The 18,140-nt window shown below is 33.9% G+C and overlaps 3 protein-coding genes across 5 annotated transcripts; all 3 read right to left on the bottom strand.

The window, feature by feature from the left end:
- Positions 1–1,616: 1,616 nt before the first annotated feature.
- Positions 1,617–6,956, bottom strand: LOC145574945 (putative tetraacyldisaccharide 4'-kinase, mitochondrial). Of its 2 annotated transcripts, XR_014098225.1 has the most exons (9): positions 6,717–6,956; positions 6,447–6,570; positions 5,250–5,483; positions 4,941–5,090; positions 4,618–4,827; positions 4,217–4,276; positions 3,953–4,033; positions 3,082–3,321; positions 1,617–2,430 (listed from the first exon to the last, which is right to left on the bottom strand). XR_014098225.1 is itself a non-coding variant. In XM_081632840.1 (8 exons), the coding sequence occupies exons 1-8, from the start codon at positions 6,887–6,889 to the stop codon at positions 3,154–3,156; spliced, it is 1,200 nt and encodes a 399-aa protein (XP_081488966.1). In that variant the 5' UTR covers positions 6,890–6,956; the 3' UTR covers positions 2,822–3,153. The 2 variants fall into 2 exon arrangements, 1 of the variants encoding a protein (XP_081488966.1); XM_081632840.1 differs by lacking the exon at positions 1,617–2,430 and having other exon boundaries at positions 2,822–3,321.
- Positions 6,957–8,097: 1,141 nt separating this feature from the next.
- Positions 8,098–9,770, bottom strand: LOC145575731 (14-3-3 protein 9-like). The gene is made up of 5 exons (XM_081633545.1): positions 9,698–9,770; positions 9,056–9,365; positions 8,764–8,851; positions 8,355–8,464; positions 8,098–8,254 (listed from the first exon to the last, which is right to left on the bottom strand). Exons 1-5 carry the CDS (start codon positions 9,768–9,770, stop codon positions 8,098–8,100), a joined length of 738 nt encoding a protein of 245 aa, XP_081489671.1.
- A 490-nt stretch (positions 9,771–10,260) lies between these two features.
- On the bottom strand, positions 10,261–16,616 carry LOC145576899 (uncharacterized). Of its 2 annotated transcripts, XM_081634598.1 has the most exons (11): positions 16,189–16,611; positions 16,025–16,117; positions 15,846–15,910; positions 15,321–15,375; positions 13,994–14,083; positions 13,791–13,875; positions 13,564–13,659; positions 12,916–13,100; positions 12,744–12,832; positions 10,759–10,858; positions 10,273–10,668 (listed from the first exon to the last, which is right to left on the bottom strand). In XM_081634598.1, exons 1-11 carry the CDS (start codon positions 16,240–16,242, stop codon positions 10,624–10,626), a joined length of 957 nt encoding a protein of 318 aa, XP_081490724.1. In that variant the 5' UTR covers positions 16,243–16,611; the 3' UTR covers positions 10,273–10,623. The 2 variants fall into 2 exon arrangements, with proteins under 2 accessions (XP_081490723.1, XP_081490724.1); XM_081634597.1 differs by having other exon boundaries at positions 10,261–10,858; positions 16,189–16,616.
- Positions 16,617–18,140: the final 1,524 nt, after the last annotated feature.

Here is an 18,140-nt window from a genome sequence, read left to right as displayed (position 1 = left end):
ATTATATAAATATAAAGAACTTTCCTTTTTACAAAATTGACTAAACTTAACAAACCTTCTAATACTTCATTCTTCGTATTTAATTTTTTTTCGCAAATGAGAAAGCAAACATATGTAATCAAGTCTTTGTAAACATTATAATATTCATTTATAATTATTATGCCATGGATGTTTTTGTGCAAAATGTGTTCAATACGTTATCGGTCTTGATGCTTAATTTATTAGGAAAGCTATGATGGGATTACTTAATAAAAATCAACAATATTCCACCATTCATTTTAACAAAATTGACTAATTATAATATAGTTTTGATTTTACTTTGATATTTTAAATGTGAAAAGAAATTTATAACAAAGACCCTACCCAAGAATATCCAAATCCCTATCACAAATTCATCACCACAACATACCAAAATATGAACTACTCAAATTGAATACTATGAACAATTTGTCGTGGCTATTTGTATAAACACAAAAATATAAAATTAAAAAAAGCCAGCTAAAGTAGGGCCATTTTACATTGACTGCAACTTCTTTATTGTTTTTAATAAATTCCACGTGAAACAACTTGACTAGTTTAACGCTAACAAACCGCAATAACACGGTCAAATTATGTATGCTATAAAATCATATGAATTTCATTCACATGCAAAACATACAACAAACAAGAAAAACACAGGAAAAGCCAAGTTACAAACTCATGGCTTCGTTCTTCAATTTCTTCAGTTGTTTCACTGAGCCAACGAGCTCGAAAAAGTACGTATGTAATGGTGATGTTTGCACATTGAGTGAGAGACGGAGTTTTGAGAAGAAGGATAAGCTTAGCCCTCTCTTTTCCCTCAATTTTCTTTCAACAAGAAAAGGTTGATCGAGCGATAAGCTGTTTGTTTCTCTTCATTCAAGCTAACAAGAAAGGCCCTTCATCACATGAATAGGTGGTCACTCTAGAGTTGAATATACGGGTCAGTTGTGTGTAGACAGTTGATCATAGATTAACGAAATAATGGTAATGAATTTATGTGTAATTTTATTAAAAATGTCTCATGTACATGTTCTTAACATTTATTATTCTTCAATAAAAAAATATTCCATGCACCAGAAAAATTCATTGTCAAGGTATATCTAGATTGCTTCATTCAAGGAAAATATTCACATGATGATGGATCCTTAAATGAATACAATAGTGACTCTCAATATGGAAACATATGTTAACTAATACGGGTGCTATTTATTAATCTAATTTTCACTAATCTAAACTTGTTAGAACTTATTTTAGTTATAAATTGAGCCTAGTATCTACTATCTAGCCTTGCGCTCTTATTGACCTTCAATTCTTGTACTGTATATTTAGATTTTATGTTCTTTGCTTAAGGTTACAGGTAGGCATGACTAAAAATAAAAAAAATAAAAAAAAAAGACTAATGTATAGAAATACAGACAAAAGGGGGGGTAATTTAACTTATAGAAATAAAGAGAGTATTTATGATTAACTGGTGAACATGCATTTCATTTAAGAAAATGAAGAGTATAATTAATTAACAGGCAAATATATAGAATATGTTGAGCTTGTTGCCTTAATGGTAGGTGGGTTTATGGTTGCAAGTTGGTGAACAAATTACTCTTATTTAAGGAGGATTTATAACTCAAGATAGGAAGACAGAGTAGTTGGCTAGCTTTTCACTACAGTCTACGGGCGTGAGGTGAGGCCAAGGGTCTAATATCATTACCAAACTCGTTTTAGGAAGGATTTCCCGAAAATGCCACTTTCCCCTTCTATGATGGCCTTCTCCTTGCTCAAAATAAAAGGAAGATAAGATGTACAGCTCACAGCTATGTACATATGTATTCCTAGTAACGTGGAGAATTAATCCAACTTTAAGCTATATAAAAACTATAAGATGAAAATAACCACATAAATATATTCAGGAAACAGGAAATTTAATCTAAAATTATAATGCAGATTGGTGACTATATATCTACGAGGATAATTAATCCCCCGGGATTAGGGGAGATTATTATTCTCATCTCAAAACAATTGAAAACAAAATATTGCCCCCTTGAATGGAATAAACATAGGTAACATCTTTGATATCTTTCAAATTAATTATAGAAGAGATTATTATTCTCATCTCAAAACAATTGAAAAGAAAAGAATTGTCCCTTTGAATAATCATTGGTAACATCTTTAATATCTTTCAAATTAATTATTGGACAAGTGAATTACTAACCTGCAATCATCACGGGGAGAATGTGAAAATAAACAAAGAGAAAAGAAATATGCCTGCATTTCTGAGTCTCTTTGGCTTTACGTCGAAACAAGAAAACGCCATCCACCCGGAAAAGGATATTGAGTGCAATGGTGAAGTTTGCAAGCCGATGGAAAGAAGAGGTTCCGTGAAGCCAACGAGCAATCAACCGGAGATTATAGATTCTGCAAAAAAGGAAACAGCTCAACCTGAGATACCTGAGATACGTAGCTGCAATGACGATAAGGAAAATCCAAACATTCAATCTTCTGCAAGTCATGCAACAGGAACACATAAACCAATCTGTGTCAACCCACCAATGATTTGCCGTATTTTGGCTCTGCTTAGGTTGAAGAAGTTGTATCCCCGATGCTCAGCAATAAATGTATGATGATTTTGTCATTGATGCATTTACTTGCAACAAAAACATGGAGAAAGGCTAGATATACAGCATATATAGCATAAACAAAAAAAAAAAATGTGTTTTGTACAATACCATGCAGTTTTGATTGTAATTTTTTAGAATGGAGTATTTCAGCTTGATTAACTATGAAAAGCAAGATTTACAATCAGAGGTAATTGAAACAATTCTTGCATTTGTGTGTAGACGTGTAGTACCACAAAAATAATGACAAATTAATACTCAAAGTATTGAGAAAATTTTATCATTATAAAAACTTCCCAACATTCCTTGATATACTAAAAAAAGTGCTCTAAATGCTGACCCCATCCTTAAGGGATTAAAGCTTCAGTTTTGTACTTAAAAGAAAGAAAGATAATGTGAACTCCGTATATTAAGAGTAAAGAGGAAGGGCATGAAGTTACATGGATTATACCAATTCCATTTAATGCTTCTACACTTCTAAACATAGCTCAGACCGTCATTGATTAACAAAGCTCTTTGTTATTCACTTCTTTTTAAGTCTCCCTGATCTTGAATCCAAGAGTTGCTTTAATAGTTCCTTGAATTTGTTCTCCGAGCTTCCACTATAAGAGACCAATTGTAGCTGAGAACAGAGTACAAGAACATCGAAAGGATGGAACTTTGAGAGAATTTCAGAATCCCGGTCATAGTCCTGCTTAAACAAAAGTGCCAGAAAAGCAGCTCAATCAGGTCAGAATTACATGGATCTATTGCTCCATTGTTTATGCTAACAATTGATAAAGATAAGTCTCAGATATGTGTCATGGTAATGTCCATACAAACACCTCAATCAGGTCAGATATGCAAGATAATACTATTTCAGATTCTAATGGCTTAATGCATACAGCAAAGGGAGATATACTTGGGTTAGTTGGGTATAGAGCATTCATGCCAAATATCATGGTAAGATGTACTTGTACAAGCCAAATGTACTTGGTCATTTTAGGTATTCTCATAAAAAATGTGGATTGAAAAATATAAAATGGAGATAGTTCCTGGAATTGATATCAAATATGCCCTTATTACAGAGTATTATATACGAAGTACATCTTTACAGATCTTTTGATGATCTCAATTGAGATTTTAAAAGGTAAAATATAAATTCAAACGGCAGTTATGTTCACTAAAGAAAAATAGCCTAAAACAACACCTATTTTTCACTGGAGTATATAGTAAAACTGACCAAATTTTTTACAGTAACAGCATAAATCAATCCAAATCCAAGAAAGGATGTTATCATGTTTGTCTCATAAAGCTACAGACACTGCCTACAGCACACTCACCTTTTCAGTAGTGACAACAATAGGTCTGGAACCAAATTTGTGATAGAGCTCCTCAAGTTTCCTTGTCATCACATAGATATCCTGTACATATAGAGGATACAAATACAATTAATTAGACCTCGAGTCCTCGAGGCAAACAAAATGCACATAAACAAGGGCATAAAACGATGTCATGATGAAAAGGGTTGTGCAAGCCTACATGCAAACTAAAAATTAAATACTATTGTCCCAGCAGATAACTGATAGATATAAAAGAAACTGCACCTTGGAATGAAACAAGTAATGATCACTGTAGTGAAGCTGATCAACATATGATGGTCCAAGCTGCAGCAATAAAAGTCATAATACAGTTATAATCAAGATATGGGGAAGGTATGGATTGGAAAGCACGGCTTTTATAAGGAAACAACAAATTCAAAGTTTTGATCCCATAATGATTTGGGGTTGGCTAACATGGATCGTTGTAAGGAAACTATCCGAGAAAAGTGAAACTGAAAAGGTAAAGGGATAAATTAAAGAAACTAAACAAAGAAAAGTGACAAAGTAAAAGCGGAAGAAAACAAGAGAAAACATAGGGAGCAAGAAAACAAGGGCAGTGTAAAATGGAACAAGAAAATCAAAAGGCTAAAAGCATGGGTGGACACTTGAAATAGAAAAGGTGATACCTTCTCAACACACTTGACGAAACCATTTGGATAACCAATAGCAGAGAGGCATAGTAAGATCCGGTTTTTAACTGCCGACAATGGTAATTTAGTGCCAACATCGTAAACAGTGAAGAAGTGCGAGGGAACCATACTACTGAAGAAAACAGGTAGAGAGTTTTTAATCTCTTGAATCCCAAGTCTCAGATGATTAAGCTTTTGCTCTGAAACCTGCATATTATGGCATACTTCTTCAATGTGCAGACATTTGGCATATTAAATGACAATTAGAAGGAGTGAAAACACTGATGAATGTAAGGAATTGGAAGGTTGGTCTGACATACCAGATCAGCATGATGGATCACAACAATATCTGCTCTAGCCAGGGAAGACAATGGTTCCCGCAAAGGTCCAAGGGGAATCAATTCATTATTCCCCCATGGCATCATTCCATTTACCATTACAATATCCAAATCACGCACCAAGCACACATGCTGTCTGCCATGCAAAGTCAAATTAAATTACAAGGTAAATAAAAGAAGAAATACGAAGTTCCATAGCAAAAAAAAAACCATTATCCAAAAAATATTGGAAGATTGTGAAAAGCAAAAGTATATGCAGAAAAAAACTAGCATAATTAGAACAAAGAAAACCTGCATTCCATCATCAAGAATAGCAACACCAATTTTGTCTGAAGGGACATTAGTACCAACTTTGTTCACCAAGAGTAAGTTCTCAAAGAAACCATTCACACGAGAATCTGTGTAGCCATATTTTTCAAGAAACAAAGTAGCAGAAAAAGCTCTATTTACACCAACGCCAACCATTGCAGATGTTCCCAAAAGATGCCTTTCAAGCATTTTAACTTCATCCCCTCCAGCATAGCCCTGTTTCCAAAAATTTATGCAAGGGTAAGGATTCCTGGTAAAGTTAAAACAGAATCTCGTTTCAATATCATTACTACCAAGCATGCATAACTGACTCAAATAGTTGGCTCATATGGTTCAGTGCCTTCAGGAAGATCAATGTACAGTCGTATACCATTAAACTCATACAAGTAGGTATATCAAAATATGGCAAGCCAACTTTATATAGTGTGCACAATATTTATAGTCTAGATAGGGTCCAAAGTGAACTTTATATAGCGTGCACTATATTTATAATGCAGCCAGATTTTGCTAGAGAAAGCTACAATTCAGCAAGTTTGTTCAGAGTTTTACTAAAGTCATTACAGTGACTAATATATAGGGTGATGATGCAGCATCTCAATCTAATCCTACTCACCATAGTATTTCAAAACAAAACTGTTTCACTTTCTTCTTGAAGCTGAAGCATGTCAGCTGAGAAGAACAGAATATCTTTGTTTGGCGGTTTTTGATGTATTCTCAATTATAATTTCTAAAATACAATCCCCAAATTAGTTATCATCAAAATTTTGCAACTAATCAAATACATACAGATAATACATGGTAAAGTTCTCTCTTTAATTAATTTCCCAATCAATCTATTAAGTCCAAGAATACTAATTTATAAGGTCCTATGATTTTCCACCAGTCCCACAGCCTAATGTCACTTAGGCTCTTCCATTTAATTTAGTACCCATGTCGAATCCTTAACACAATGACACTCTCTCACATGGGTAAGAACACTTGGACACTCCATTTTGAACTACAATCCTGATAAAATCGCTAAATAGCCAAGTTAGACACTTGAACACGTACCCCACTACCCTATCCCTCAAACGAGCACCTGAGTCCAAGTAACATAGCTCACAACAGTAATGCCATATTCAATTCAATAGGAAAATAGGATTCAAAGAAAAGACAAAATAAATAAAAGTAAAAGATTACCCTGGAAAGAATGAGAGGAGAAATCCCAGAATTAGAAAACCAATTACTAAGAAACTCAACCATTGGAGTCTTCCCATTTCCACCCCATGTCAAATTCCCAACACTGATAACTGGCACAGGCAACCTTCAAATTTACATTCAAAATCAAAATTAAACAACAAAAATTATCAATTAATCAAGTATTCAATGTACCCATTTGAAAATATTGACATTAAAGTTAAAATTACAGAAAACAAATTGAAAATTTACCCAAAAGATAGAAAATTTTACCGTTTCTTGCGGAAGATACCCAGAAAGTAAAGATGATGGCGGGTAGTAACAGAGAGGTTATAGAGAGAAGAAAGCATGGAAAGGAGAGGGATAAAGGAGCGATGAAGTAGAGGGAGTTTGGAAAATTCATGGGAATAAGCAATTTCGCTCACTATTCTCTTCAATTTTTCCATGTTTTGGCGTTGAATGAATTTTGACTTGGGTGTGAATTTTGAAAGAACGAAAAGACTCAGAAGAGTATGTGTAAGCACTTCTGCACCCAAAGTCCCAAACGAACCCTTATTTGAGTTATTGCTAAACTCAAGTCAAAAGTCAAAAATCCCTAGTGAGTCTGGACGTATGGTATGGAGTATGGTCGTATGGACTATGGAATAGCACTCCGAAATTGATCAGTTTCACACACATAGAAGTCATAGATAGAGTGATAATGGAATCGTTAAGTACTTCATTCCTTGCTTTTTTTTATCTTTTAATGCATCACTTTCATTGGTATACTTTTCGAAACATAACTTTGACCATTAATATATTTACCTGTTTATTCATAAAAATTGTAACAAATTTATAATATGAAAATAGACATGTTGACAAATCTAATGATGTATTATTTATTTTATAATAGCAAAAAAATTAAGTCAAACATGACATGTGAATAGTACAAAAGTCAAACTTATGCATTTAAATGACAGTTTGAGTCTTAGGAGGGCTGACTTGTTCTCTTCAGCTTAATTACAGTTTAGTTAGTTCACTTCCTAATTTCTTTCTCTCATAAACAATTCATTTTAGCTCTATTCAATTCAGTTCACTTCAACTCCAATCAATTTAGTTCAATTGTTTTTAGTAAATCAGAACAGGCCCTAAGTATTGAATTCAAATATAACAAAACAATGCTTTATTATTAATCAACAAATGAGTAAATGACTCACTTGTACATACTATGAAATTTGTACCAAATAGTGCTTTATTATTAATCAACAAATGAGTAAATGACTCACTTGTACATATACTATGAAATTTGTACCAAATAGTGATTCTTCTAACATTAGTAATAAGCTACAATACTCTAGAATCTGGATTGTTCTAACTAGCATATCTAAGATTGTAAGTCTATACTTTTCTAAGATATTTATTTATTTATTTAGGTAAATTATACATTAGAAACTCTAACATATACGTAGTCATTACATTAGATATTCTTTTTTTTTTTTTTTTTTTTTTGAAGTCTTCAAAATAAATTTTAATCAAGTGATGATGACACTTTTCTTTATATAAATACATAAAATAAAATCAGAGATATTTCAAATATTATTATCAAGCTATTGTGATACAAAATAAATGTTTCTGTTTTACAAAAATAAAATATTTCAAATGTTTTTTTAATGCTTCAAAGGTTCCTTTCACCATTCTCGCCCTTCCATAGTGTAATGTTATCACTCAAAAGATTGAGGATAACCTTGCTATCTTTCGAGAGAGCCCTGCTGCCTAAATCATCCAACTCCAACATTGCCTCTTCAAAAGCTTCTTTTGCCAAATGATATGCCCTAAAATATATATTAAAAAAAATATACGTATAAGTAACAATGCAATTATAACAAACATGATAGAGAAATTGTAAAGGTTATAAAGTTATTATGCAATTACCTTTGATAAGAATTTGAAACCTCATAGTGAAAAACGGCAAAATTTAATGCCAAGCCTAAGCGTGTTGAATGAATAGGTGAAAATTGAGCCACTGCTATGGTCAATGCTTCCTACAACAAAATTTAATTAATTGCAATTATTCACTTATAAAACGAAAAAGAAAATCGAATGTTATAAAAAAATATATATCAATAATGGTTAATTTTGTTGTAGTCATTTGAAATATGACTACCATATTATTTTAATGATAAACAATATGATCAGTTCAATTTTTCATATTATAAAATGGACTAAATTCTACGATGCAAATAAAATTTTTGAAAAGTTAATCCAACATAAAATCATTATTTTCCAATAACTATAAAATAATAATGATACAAGTATATATTTTTACCACGCAAATATATACCTTATAGGTCCTCAATGCCTCTTCGGCGATTAATGATTTTGCATCACTAGTTTTGATTTCGGCTATATATCGGTAATGATCCGCTTTCCTGCATCACGTAGCTCTTCGTTAATTAAACCAACCAACTCTTTAAGTAAAAGAATAAAGAATAATAATACCCAATAAATTCTCGTCAAAAAAAAAAAAAAAAAAAAAAAAAAACACCCAATAAATTAAGGAGTAATTGCTAAAAGACTTAATTAACTAAGTATCACTATTAATAATATGCAAATTACTTTAAAATTATACTCACATCTTTAAGTAAAAGACGGAGGATTCAGAGCTAGACGCAAAAGGAAGGAGGTGGTCATCAATTAGAGTAATAGCGTCGTAGCAAATCTCAACAAGATCCGACTCGACTATATTACGATAATCTTGAATACACTTGATGTACATCTCGTTTTTGTATACTGTATCCTCCTCCTGCTCAGTTGTTGAGAGAAGTTTCCATGATTCTCTCTTTGGCTCGGTAAGTTTCTTGTACGCCGTTGAAAGGAGATTACGCTCTTCGGCTGTTAAATCGATGTTAAATTTTACCAACTTCTTCATTGCATCTATCATATCTGCAAAATTTTAGATATGAAATCATTAAATTGATTCTATTTTAGTTGTTTTATGCTTGACATACAATAACGCACAACTTAAGTTGTATATCATAAATAATTAAATATCCTAGAACAATAATTATTGTTTAGTACGTTGATGTAATTTTTAATTGACATATACTAAAAAGATTAACCATAATAAAGTAATAATATTATTTTTCCTAACATACACATTATATTGAATTATTGAAATCACAAAAACTAGTCAAAGATTACGTATGTAATGTAATACGGAGTGTTGCTGAAACTATCCTACGTGAAAGAATTGAAAGTGACGAGTTAGAACATACCATCATAGCGTTCGGCTTGGCCGGCTAGCTTAGCGAGGTAGATGATGTCGTAACGTTCGGTCGAAGAAGCCATGGATGAGAGATTAAGATTCGAGAGAATAAGGGTACTCGTGAAGGTTTTGGGAGCAAGACACGGTAAAATTCAACGTTTGAATATTTTGAGGTAGTGTATGAAAAAGAATTGAAAAGTGAAAGAAAAGGCAAGGCAATTCTGATATATATATAGCTATTTTTTCATAAAAAAAAAAAAAATAATCTTAGATTATTTACTTATCTTAGGAAAGTACAGTCTATGTTTAGATATGTTAGAAATTGTGTTACTTGCAGGATACGTAGTCTTGTTGCTAGGTTTTTCTTTTTTTTTTTTTAATGAATAATCCAAAATATCTACGAGTATTTTAAATTTAGGAAACATGCTACTTTAATAGTTCAATGTAATATACGATTTCAGTTTTTCATTTGAAATTAGTTGACGTATTTTAGGAAACAACCGAAACATGCTATTTCAATAGTTCAATGTAATACTACGTATATTATTTCAGTTTTTCAATAGTTCAAAGAAATATACAATTTCAATCAATAATCAAAATAAGCATATGAGCACTTCACTACTCATCAATTCATCATGTTCCTTGTGTAGTGTATCAAATAAGACAAAGAATTCCAACAGCATGTTCCTGATCAATATACACAACGCCAACATCTTTGAGCTCTCAAATTTAATACAGAAAATCCTACAAATAGAATTTCTTCCAATTTCCATCTTTGATCTATATGGCCAGTGACTGCCAAATGAAGTAGGTACAACAATTCTGAACATGGATACTACTGATTAACTAACACAATAATTTTCTTGATTTACCGATCATCTTTCACTGCTTTCCTAGAAGTGTAGAGAGAGAAAAGGTGAGTTGCCAATCGATCTTTCACCTGGTCCGAACTAATTCAAGTGGCAATGTTTCCATTGCAAGCTGCACATTTGAGTACATTAGAAAAACAGTAGTAGTGATATGCAGGAAAGGGTTGTATGTCATGGGGATAGCCGTAATGTACAAACTTACCCACAGTCTTGGCGTTCTGGGATCAGATTTGGGGTGCAGTTTGCTAAGCTCTGACTGAAAGTTGATAACAATGGAGACCTTGAACTCAATTGAGAATGGACTGTGAAGTTGTCAGATACAAGAATTATTCTCTATTTCGACAGCTAAAGGAAGAGCCTAACAACATGCTAACATGAAGGTGAGTACTTAGTTGTTCCTTGGTCTACGACAGGATTTTGATGATGGGGATACATAAAGGAGGCAAAACTGAAAAAATATTGAGGAATGAACAAGAAGAAAACTAGAGATCAACAACAAAGAGCTCTGTTTATCATTTACACAGGACTATCCTTGACTTGTTACAGCATAGCAGAGAAACTCATGTGCACCAAAAGGCTCTAAGCTTAATCAAGTACCACTACTCAAATTGATAATAAGGTGCTAATAAGATAGGTATATTAAAGTGAAAGTCATAGCCATGCATAAAACTCGAACTCAAGATGTGAATAGGGGAAAAAACATGTGGGGAGTGAAATTTGAGCGAGTTTGCACAACCAAAAAAAGCCTAGAACCATAGTTTTTGCACATCCGAACTCAGCTCCATGGTCCGATTAGAAACCAGAAAAAGGAGTTTGAGTTTGGTCATGCGTATTAAAGAAAGGTAGACAATTACTTGTAAAGCTTTTCCCACCTAATGTTAACAGCCTAAAAAGAGCCAGCTACCAGCTAGCCAGTGCAAGACTTTCCCAATAAGCACACAAAAACCATTCCTATTTCTTGAGGAGGCTACTTGAAAGAGTCAACCCATGATCACCAGGCACTCGTCAAAATTAAGCAAACTACTGTTCATCAAAGTTCTAACAATATCAGCTTAGAGTGTCATTTTAAACCTCTTAAACAACAAACACTAGTGGTGGCAGACCTCAAACAACAATCAACCCATCTGGAAATAGCATAACATGCATGCAGTTATGAGAGCAAGAAGCCAAGAATGATAGTGTCAGCTATATTATCATATATGATAATGCAGAAATTAGGGGGCTGAGCTATGGAATGAATGGGAGACATAATAAAAGTGGCTGATCCTCGTGTCACTTTATCCTAGATTATATAAAATTTATACATACACATATTCAAAGACTTTACTAGGATCTTTTCTGCTGAGGAAGTGAACCTTTTTTTGTTTTTTTTTTTGACACACAACCAAAAGGGCAGCTATTATAAATAATTAGGAAACATCCAAAGTTACAGGAGAACAAACACTAAGAGGTACTTCCTTCAGCCACACTCTCATCTCACCAAACTCCCTACTTACATTTGCTAACTTATGCGCAACCCCATTGCCCATCCTCCTAACATGATTAAAAGACAGAGAAGAACAAAAACCAGCTAAATATTGAATGTCACCAATGATGGTTCCCAGGGAAGAGCACTCACGAACATTCTTGCTGAGTTTAAGAAACAGGGATAAATTATCAACCTCCAAAACTAGCTCCCAGTCTTCATGAATCCAAGCTAGTTAATTAATTTGTGCATAAAAATACATTAGTTCATCAAAAGAGGGCTTACTGTTAGTTTAAAAATATTTTACCTAAATTTTTTGGTAACAGGTAATCTGAAGGCTGTCCAAGTAATCTATTAGAACTAGCCAAACATAATATGGAATAGCAACTAACTGAATTACTGATACTATGCTCTAATGCTTATTGAGAATTCACTTAAAGAATTATGACAAGATGCCACTCCTAAAATTGCTCCAGTTACCTATCCATTTTAGTGATCAATTCAAGAATATTCAACAGCAGATTTCATAATTACTTTACCTATATTTAGCCTATGGAAAGGGTGTGCATATCTTTTCATCTGTCAAGCACTTCATGTATGCAATCACCACTAGCACTATTCAAATGAATAAATGCAGAATATTCAACAGTAGCAGCATGCTACAAGTGACATGACAGCCAAAAAAAAACCCTGTCAAACATATACAAATGAAAGAAACATACCCGGCTAAGACAGTGGGACAAGTTAAAAGCCTTGGAAGTAAGACGTAAATGGGTAGAGTCAGGCCTCGAGAGATATCTCCATCTGCTATCTACTAGAAGGAGAAGAACAAGTAGATTCAATTCAAGAGAACTACTTTAGTCACAACTCACAAGGCCAGTTCAAAAGACCAACCTGAGTAGTTTGAATCAAAGATGTTTCTGATGCAATCCTATCTCCAACAAGAATGGATTCCACACGTAGCAAGTGGATATCAATGGACTGGATTGGCAATGCAGATGCTTCTACAGTCAGTTCTCCTCTGAGGGCACATGACAATGAGCACTGAGTTGGAATTCTACCACTTACACGAAAACCACCTGTGAAACAGTATATTAGCTTTTTATAGGGAAGCAATAGTTGAACATAGAAATACCAAAAGCTCCCAAAATTACATTACATTATCCCAAATCTCAATGCTTCTAACAAAGCTCCCATTCTCAGTTGGCTGAGAAGCGCTCAAATGTATGCAGTTTTATGGATCTTAACCATGCAATAACAAACAGGTTGTTACAGAAAAGCAACAATAGTATCAGCATCATACTAGAGCTGCAATCAATTCTCAAAGAAAAACCTACAGACTGTAGATCCTACAAATTCACTTTTATTGTTATGGTATACAATTCCCTTTTCTCACTCCTTTCCCTGTATCTAGATAAAACCATTAAATCGTAATCTACAGCACTGGAATCCTAGTGTCATGTAACAAGAATGCCTATCTAAAAATCAAATGAAATACTCAAGATATCAGCTTTAAACAGAAATTCATGGGAGTGATCAAACCTGATTTTAGTTCAGAAAGCAATGGGTGCTTTTGGGTATCCTGCGTGATATAGAAGAGCACGAGTTCAGGCGAAATAGGCAGCTCAAGAAGTTCCGCTGAATAAGGAACACGTACAGGTTAAGTGCACAGCTAATGTGTAACACCCCCCCCCCCCTCTCTCTCTCTCTCTCTCTCTCTCTCCAACAAGCAAACACAAGCAGCTGATCAAGATGTTGGGTACTGATACCTTTTTCACTTTCAATGATGAACTCTAATGTTGCTGACAATGACTTGTGCAGGTAACCACGTGCTACTTCTACAGTTAGCAGATACTAAGAGAGTATTCAAAATAGTTAGAACACTCTTTATAACATCAGAGTAACAAATGACAAAACCACAGATAATTGGCACACCAAGAAATGCTATACAAGAAAATCAGCAGTGACAGACCTGGATGCTTATATCTTCCCCGTGAAATGTTTCATAAAATTTTCCTGATTTGCTCTCTCCTGGTTGTTTCAAAATCAAAGAAAAAGGAATCTGTCATTTGAAGGATAGTTACCAGGTCAGTCAAGTGCAAAAAATAACATGAGCAATACAGGAGGAAAAGTAGTAAACACAAAAACTTTACTGAGAACCACAAAATTTACTGAGAACCACAAATTTCCTTAAAACGAGTCTCTTGTTCAATGTGCAAAAATAATAGTATAAAGTAAAAAACATTATAAATTGGCAAATTTTTATCATGAAACAAAGTTACAAACAAAGCACATTATCTCATCTTATTTCCAAGTCTATTCATTATCCTTGATAGGCAACTCTGTTTCACTCACTCTTTGCTAGCACAAGTAACATATCGATTGTGACGCTAAGGAAAAGACTATATAATTATTATGAGAAAATAACATAAGAATTAGTTCATGACATGATTCAACAAACCAGATCTACAGGAAAAGGTATAACACACTCAATTGGAGGAGAAAAGATCAAAGCTTTTGTCGCTCCATCTGTATGGAGGCTTTGAGACATTCATGACAAAGTAACAGTGTAGCAATCAAGCAAATGATAAAACCTAATTCACCACCCCCCTCCCCCCCCCCCCACCCCACCCCCCCTCCCACCCCACCCCCCCCCCCCCCCCCCCCAAAATCCCAGCTCCTCAAGTAGCAGCCTTAAGATCCGCTTTGACTACAAACAATGAATCCTGACATTAAACGTGTTCCCTCACAGAACATGTGAAACATGATCAGTAAACAACAAGCTGCTTCTTTTTTCAGGAGTTCAGGGGCATAAACAGGCAAGTAAGCCATATCCAATTGCTTATATTGTTACCATTTTGGAACAGAGACTTCAGTCATTTTCAATCGGTTATACAGGGCCAAATCTCCCTGGTGGAGAAGTCAAGCTCAAAGTCCGGCCAATAAAATCAGTCATTAGCAAAACCAAGGAAAAACACAGACAATTGAAAAAGGGATTGAATTAGAAAGGTTTTCCAATTCCATCTGACACAAACACAGATGATGCACCCATGGCATTTTAGAGGAAGTAAACAAAATAGTACACATATTATAATAGCTAGCATGGTTTCAGGGTTTCATTGCTATATCAGTTTCAGTTCAAACTATTTGACTCCACTTTACGTTCACCCATTAATATACATACACAAAATCTCTTCAATAGTAGATGAAGAAATTTAAAGTATTTACCTATATTGCCTAATTTGCTCAGCATCTGACAGTTAAAACACGAAATATGTAGTAAATCATAAAGACAATACCTCCGTAGTGCCTGAGCTTATCTTCCCAGAAGGTCTAATTTCAACACTCTTTTTCCTATTTCCATAAGAAGATACATCAAATTAGAGCAAAATATATGCTGCAAATACAAACTAGAGTTGTACATACTTTTTTTTATTGTTAAAGTCAATAAATTAACAAAAAGCATCCTATGTACTGCATAAATTTCCACCAATAATTCTCTCAAATTACAAGTAAAACATAGTCATGTGAGACTTGTTAAATTGATAAAATTCACCATATACTTTATGATCAAAATTTAGTCTTGGAGACAGAAAAGGCGAATGTGGCAATTAATTTGGGACGGAAGGAGTATTATTGAGTATCAAATTTCCGGGGAGTTTGATCTATCTAAATTGCTACGAATTGCAAAATAATTGACCATAATCTTCCATACCCAGAAAGGATACATTCTTGAATAACACATTGATCAATAAGTAAACAAAGAAATTAGACAAATTCAAGGTCAAAAATTAACAAATTTATGAGACAAAATATAAACTTACACAATTGTAATGGGTTTAAGAACACCAACAACAGATTCAATAACCCCAGCTGAGCCTCCACGAACCTTCAATAATAAACACAAATTAAACCCCAAAAAATAAGGGAAAAAATCATTAAATTGGTGGGATTTCTGAATTTATTTAAACAAATCAAGAATTAAGGGGAAAAAGGGTAAAACCTGGAGATTGACTGATCCATTGACAGATAGGCGAACACCATAATGGGATACAGAAGATGAAAACTTGGTGATGATTTTACCTTGAAGTGGTTCCTGGAAAATATGAAGTGAGAAGAAAGAAGGAAAAAAGAATTAAAAATGGAGAATTTGAAGAAAAAACTGACATCAGGGCGATAAATGCGGTTTGATCGAGAGAGTTTGATCTCTACTACTGACATTTTTATTCTACTCTGATTTCTGCTGCTTTACACTTAAAGAAATGGAGTGCCGACTGCCGAGTACTAATTTGATTACGGTATACTTCGTATATGTTTGTCAAATTATTAAGTACAAGTAAATCCGGTTCGTCTGAGTGTTATATGACACTTTGTTTATCAAATGTGTAATTCATTTAATCATTTTACCACTATACTTCATTACTTTGAGACGTTTAATCTTAAATAACAAACATGGTAGTTTTGGGTTTTTTTTTTTAATCCCTTGGGATACTATGATCCACAATATCGATCACACTCGTCGGTGTAAATCTCCCGCAAAATGTGTAAATCACCAGCAAAAGAGTGAATATTCTATCACATAAATATTCACATTCGTAAATCAAGTTAGACATTGAAAAAGTGAAATGTAAAGAGAGAAATTAGAGCTTTTGGTCACTTTGCCTTACATTATTTAATTTATGAATACAACCCGTTCCATTATTGAATAATTGGGTAGTTATACTCTTTAGGATGATGTGTATCAAAGGTTTTTAACCTAAAAAGGATTGCTCTAATTAACGGTCTAATACGTGAGTGACTTTATGAAACATGTTGCGCACAATATTATTGGAGTTACAACAATTGTAATGCAAATCGAAAGAAGATATTACCGAGCTACCAAGGGAGCTATCGTTCTCTTGGTGACGACACACAAGAACAAGGCCAAGCTATAGCTCGTAGGCGAGCGAGCGATAACTTGGTTGCACACAAAGTTGCGGCAAGGCTGACCTATAGATAAGCTATCAAGCAAGTGAGCTATAGCTCGGGTGCATTTGTGTGAGCTATAGCTCGGGTGCAAGCAAGTTAGGACTTTATTTCGAGTAAATACAAGTTCATGTCTAAGATACAAAAAAATTGTTTATCACATACGAAGTAGCATTTTGGTAAAATCAATAACTTTTTTTATAAAAGTGGGTCCCACATCAGTGATGATGTTTGGATAAAGTTGTTAATTTACTTACCAATATGTCATGCTATAAACAAATTTTGTTTCTTCCCGTAATTAAGTAGAGCTTATTTTATTTTAATTTTAAAAAGTAACATATTAATATTGGAGGGTCCGGAACCAAGCAAGACCAGGTCGAGTAGTAAGAGGGAGTAATTGTGCAATACATCTTCCATTCTTCCCTACATGTCAATTTTTTTGTGGAATAATGAATTCTCTTTTCTAGTTTTCTTTACTAACGATTGTCAATCCAGTACAAAATTAAATGCCTTGAAAATTCTACGTAGGAAGAATTGAACTCATGATCTTTGGAAAAAATTGCAGTGTCCAACGACTAGGCTGCCGAAAACTAGAGCACATGTATGAGCTTTGTATTATATTTGACTCAAAATAAAGTCAATTACCAAACACATTTTTTGTTAAACTTACACAAAAAATAGGAGAAAACGGCTTAATGAGCCTTTACCATTAATCATATATATATAGGCTTACAACATTAACCTAACTCACCAAAAAACTCCTAATAAGATATACACAAATATATTCACAAAATATATCTAACTTAACATAAATATATCATAACACTCCCCCTCAAGTTGGAGCATGTAAATCACGAATGCCCAACTTGTTAAGGAGAAAACCAAACTGTCGCTTCCCAAGAGCTTTTGTCAAAATATCTGCTAACTGATGACCTGTAGGAACATACGCAGTAGCTAGATTACCATTCACCAACTCACCACGAACAAAGTGACAATCTGCCTCTATATGCTTTGTTCGATCATGAAAGACGGGATTTTTAGCAATATGAAGAGCAGATTGGCTATCACAATACAACTTCATAGGCTTGTTATGCAAAATACCAAGAGATGACAACAAAGATTTCAACCATTTTAACTCACAAGTTGTAACTGCC

Source organism: Chenopodium album, chromosome 13, assembly GCF_948465745.1.
Source record: "Chenopodium album chromosome 13, dcCheAlbu1.1, whole genome shotgun sequence".
NCBI lineage: Eukaryota > Viridiplantae > Streptophyta > Magnoliopsida > Caryophyllales > Amaranthaceae > Chenopodium > Chenopodium album.
This window is presented reverse-complemented; position numbering and strand designations above follow the sequence as displayed.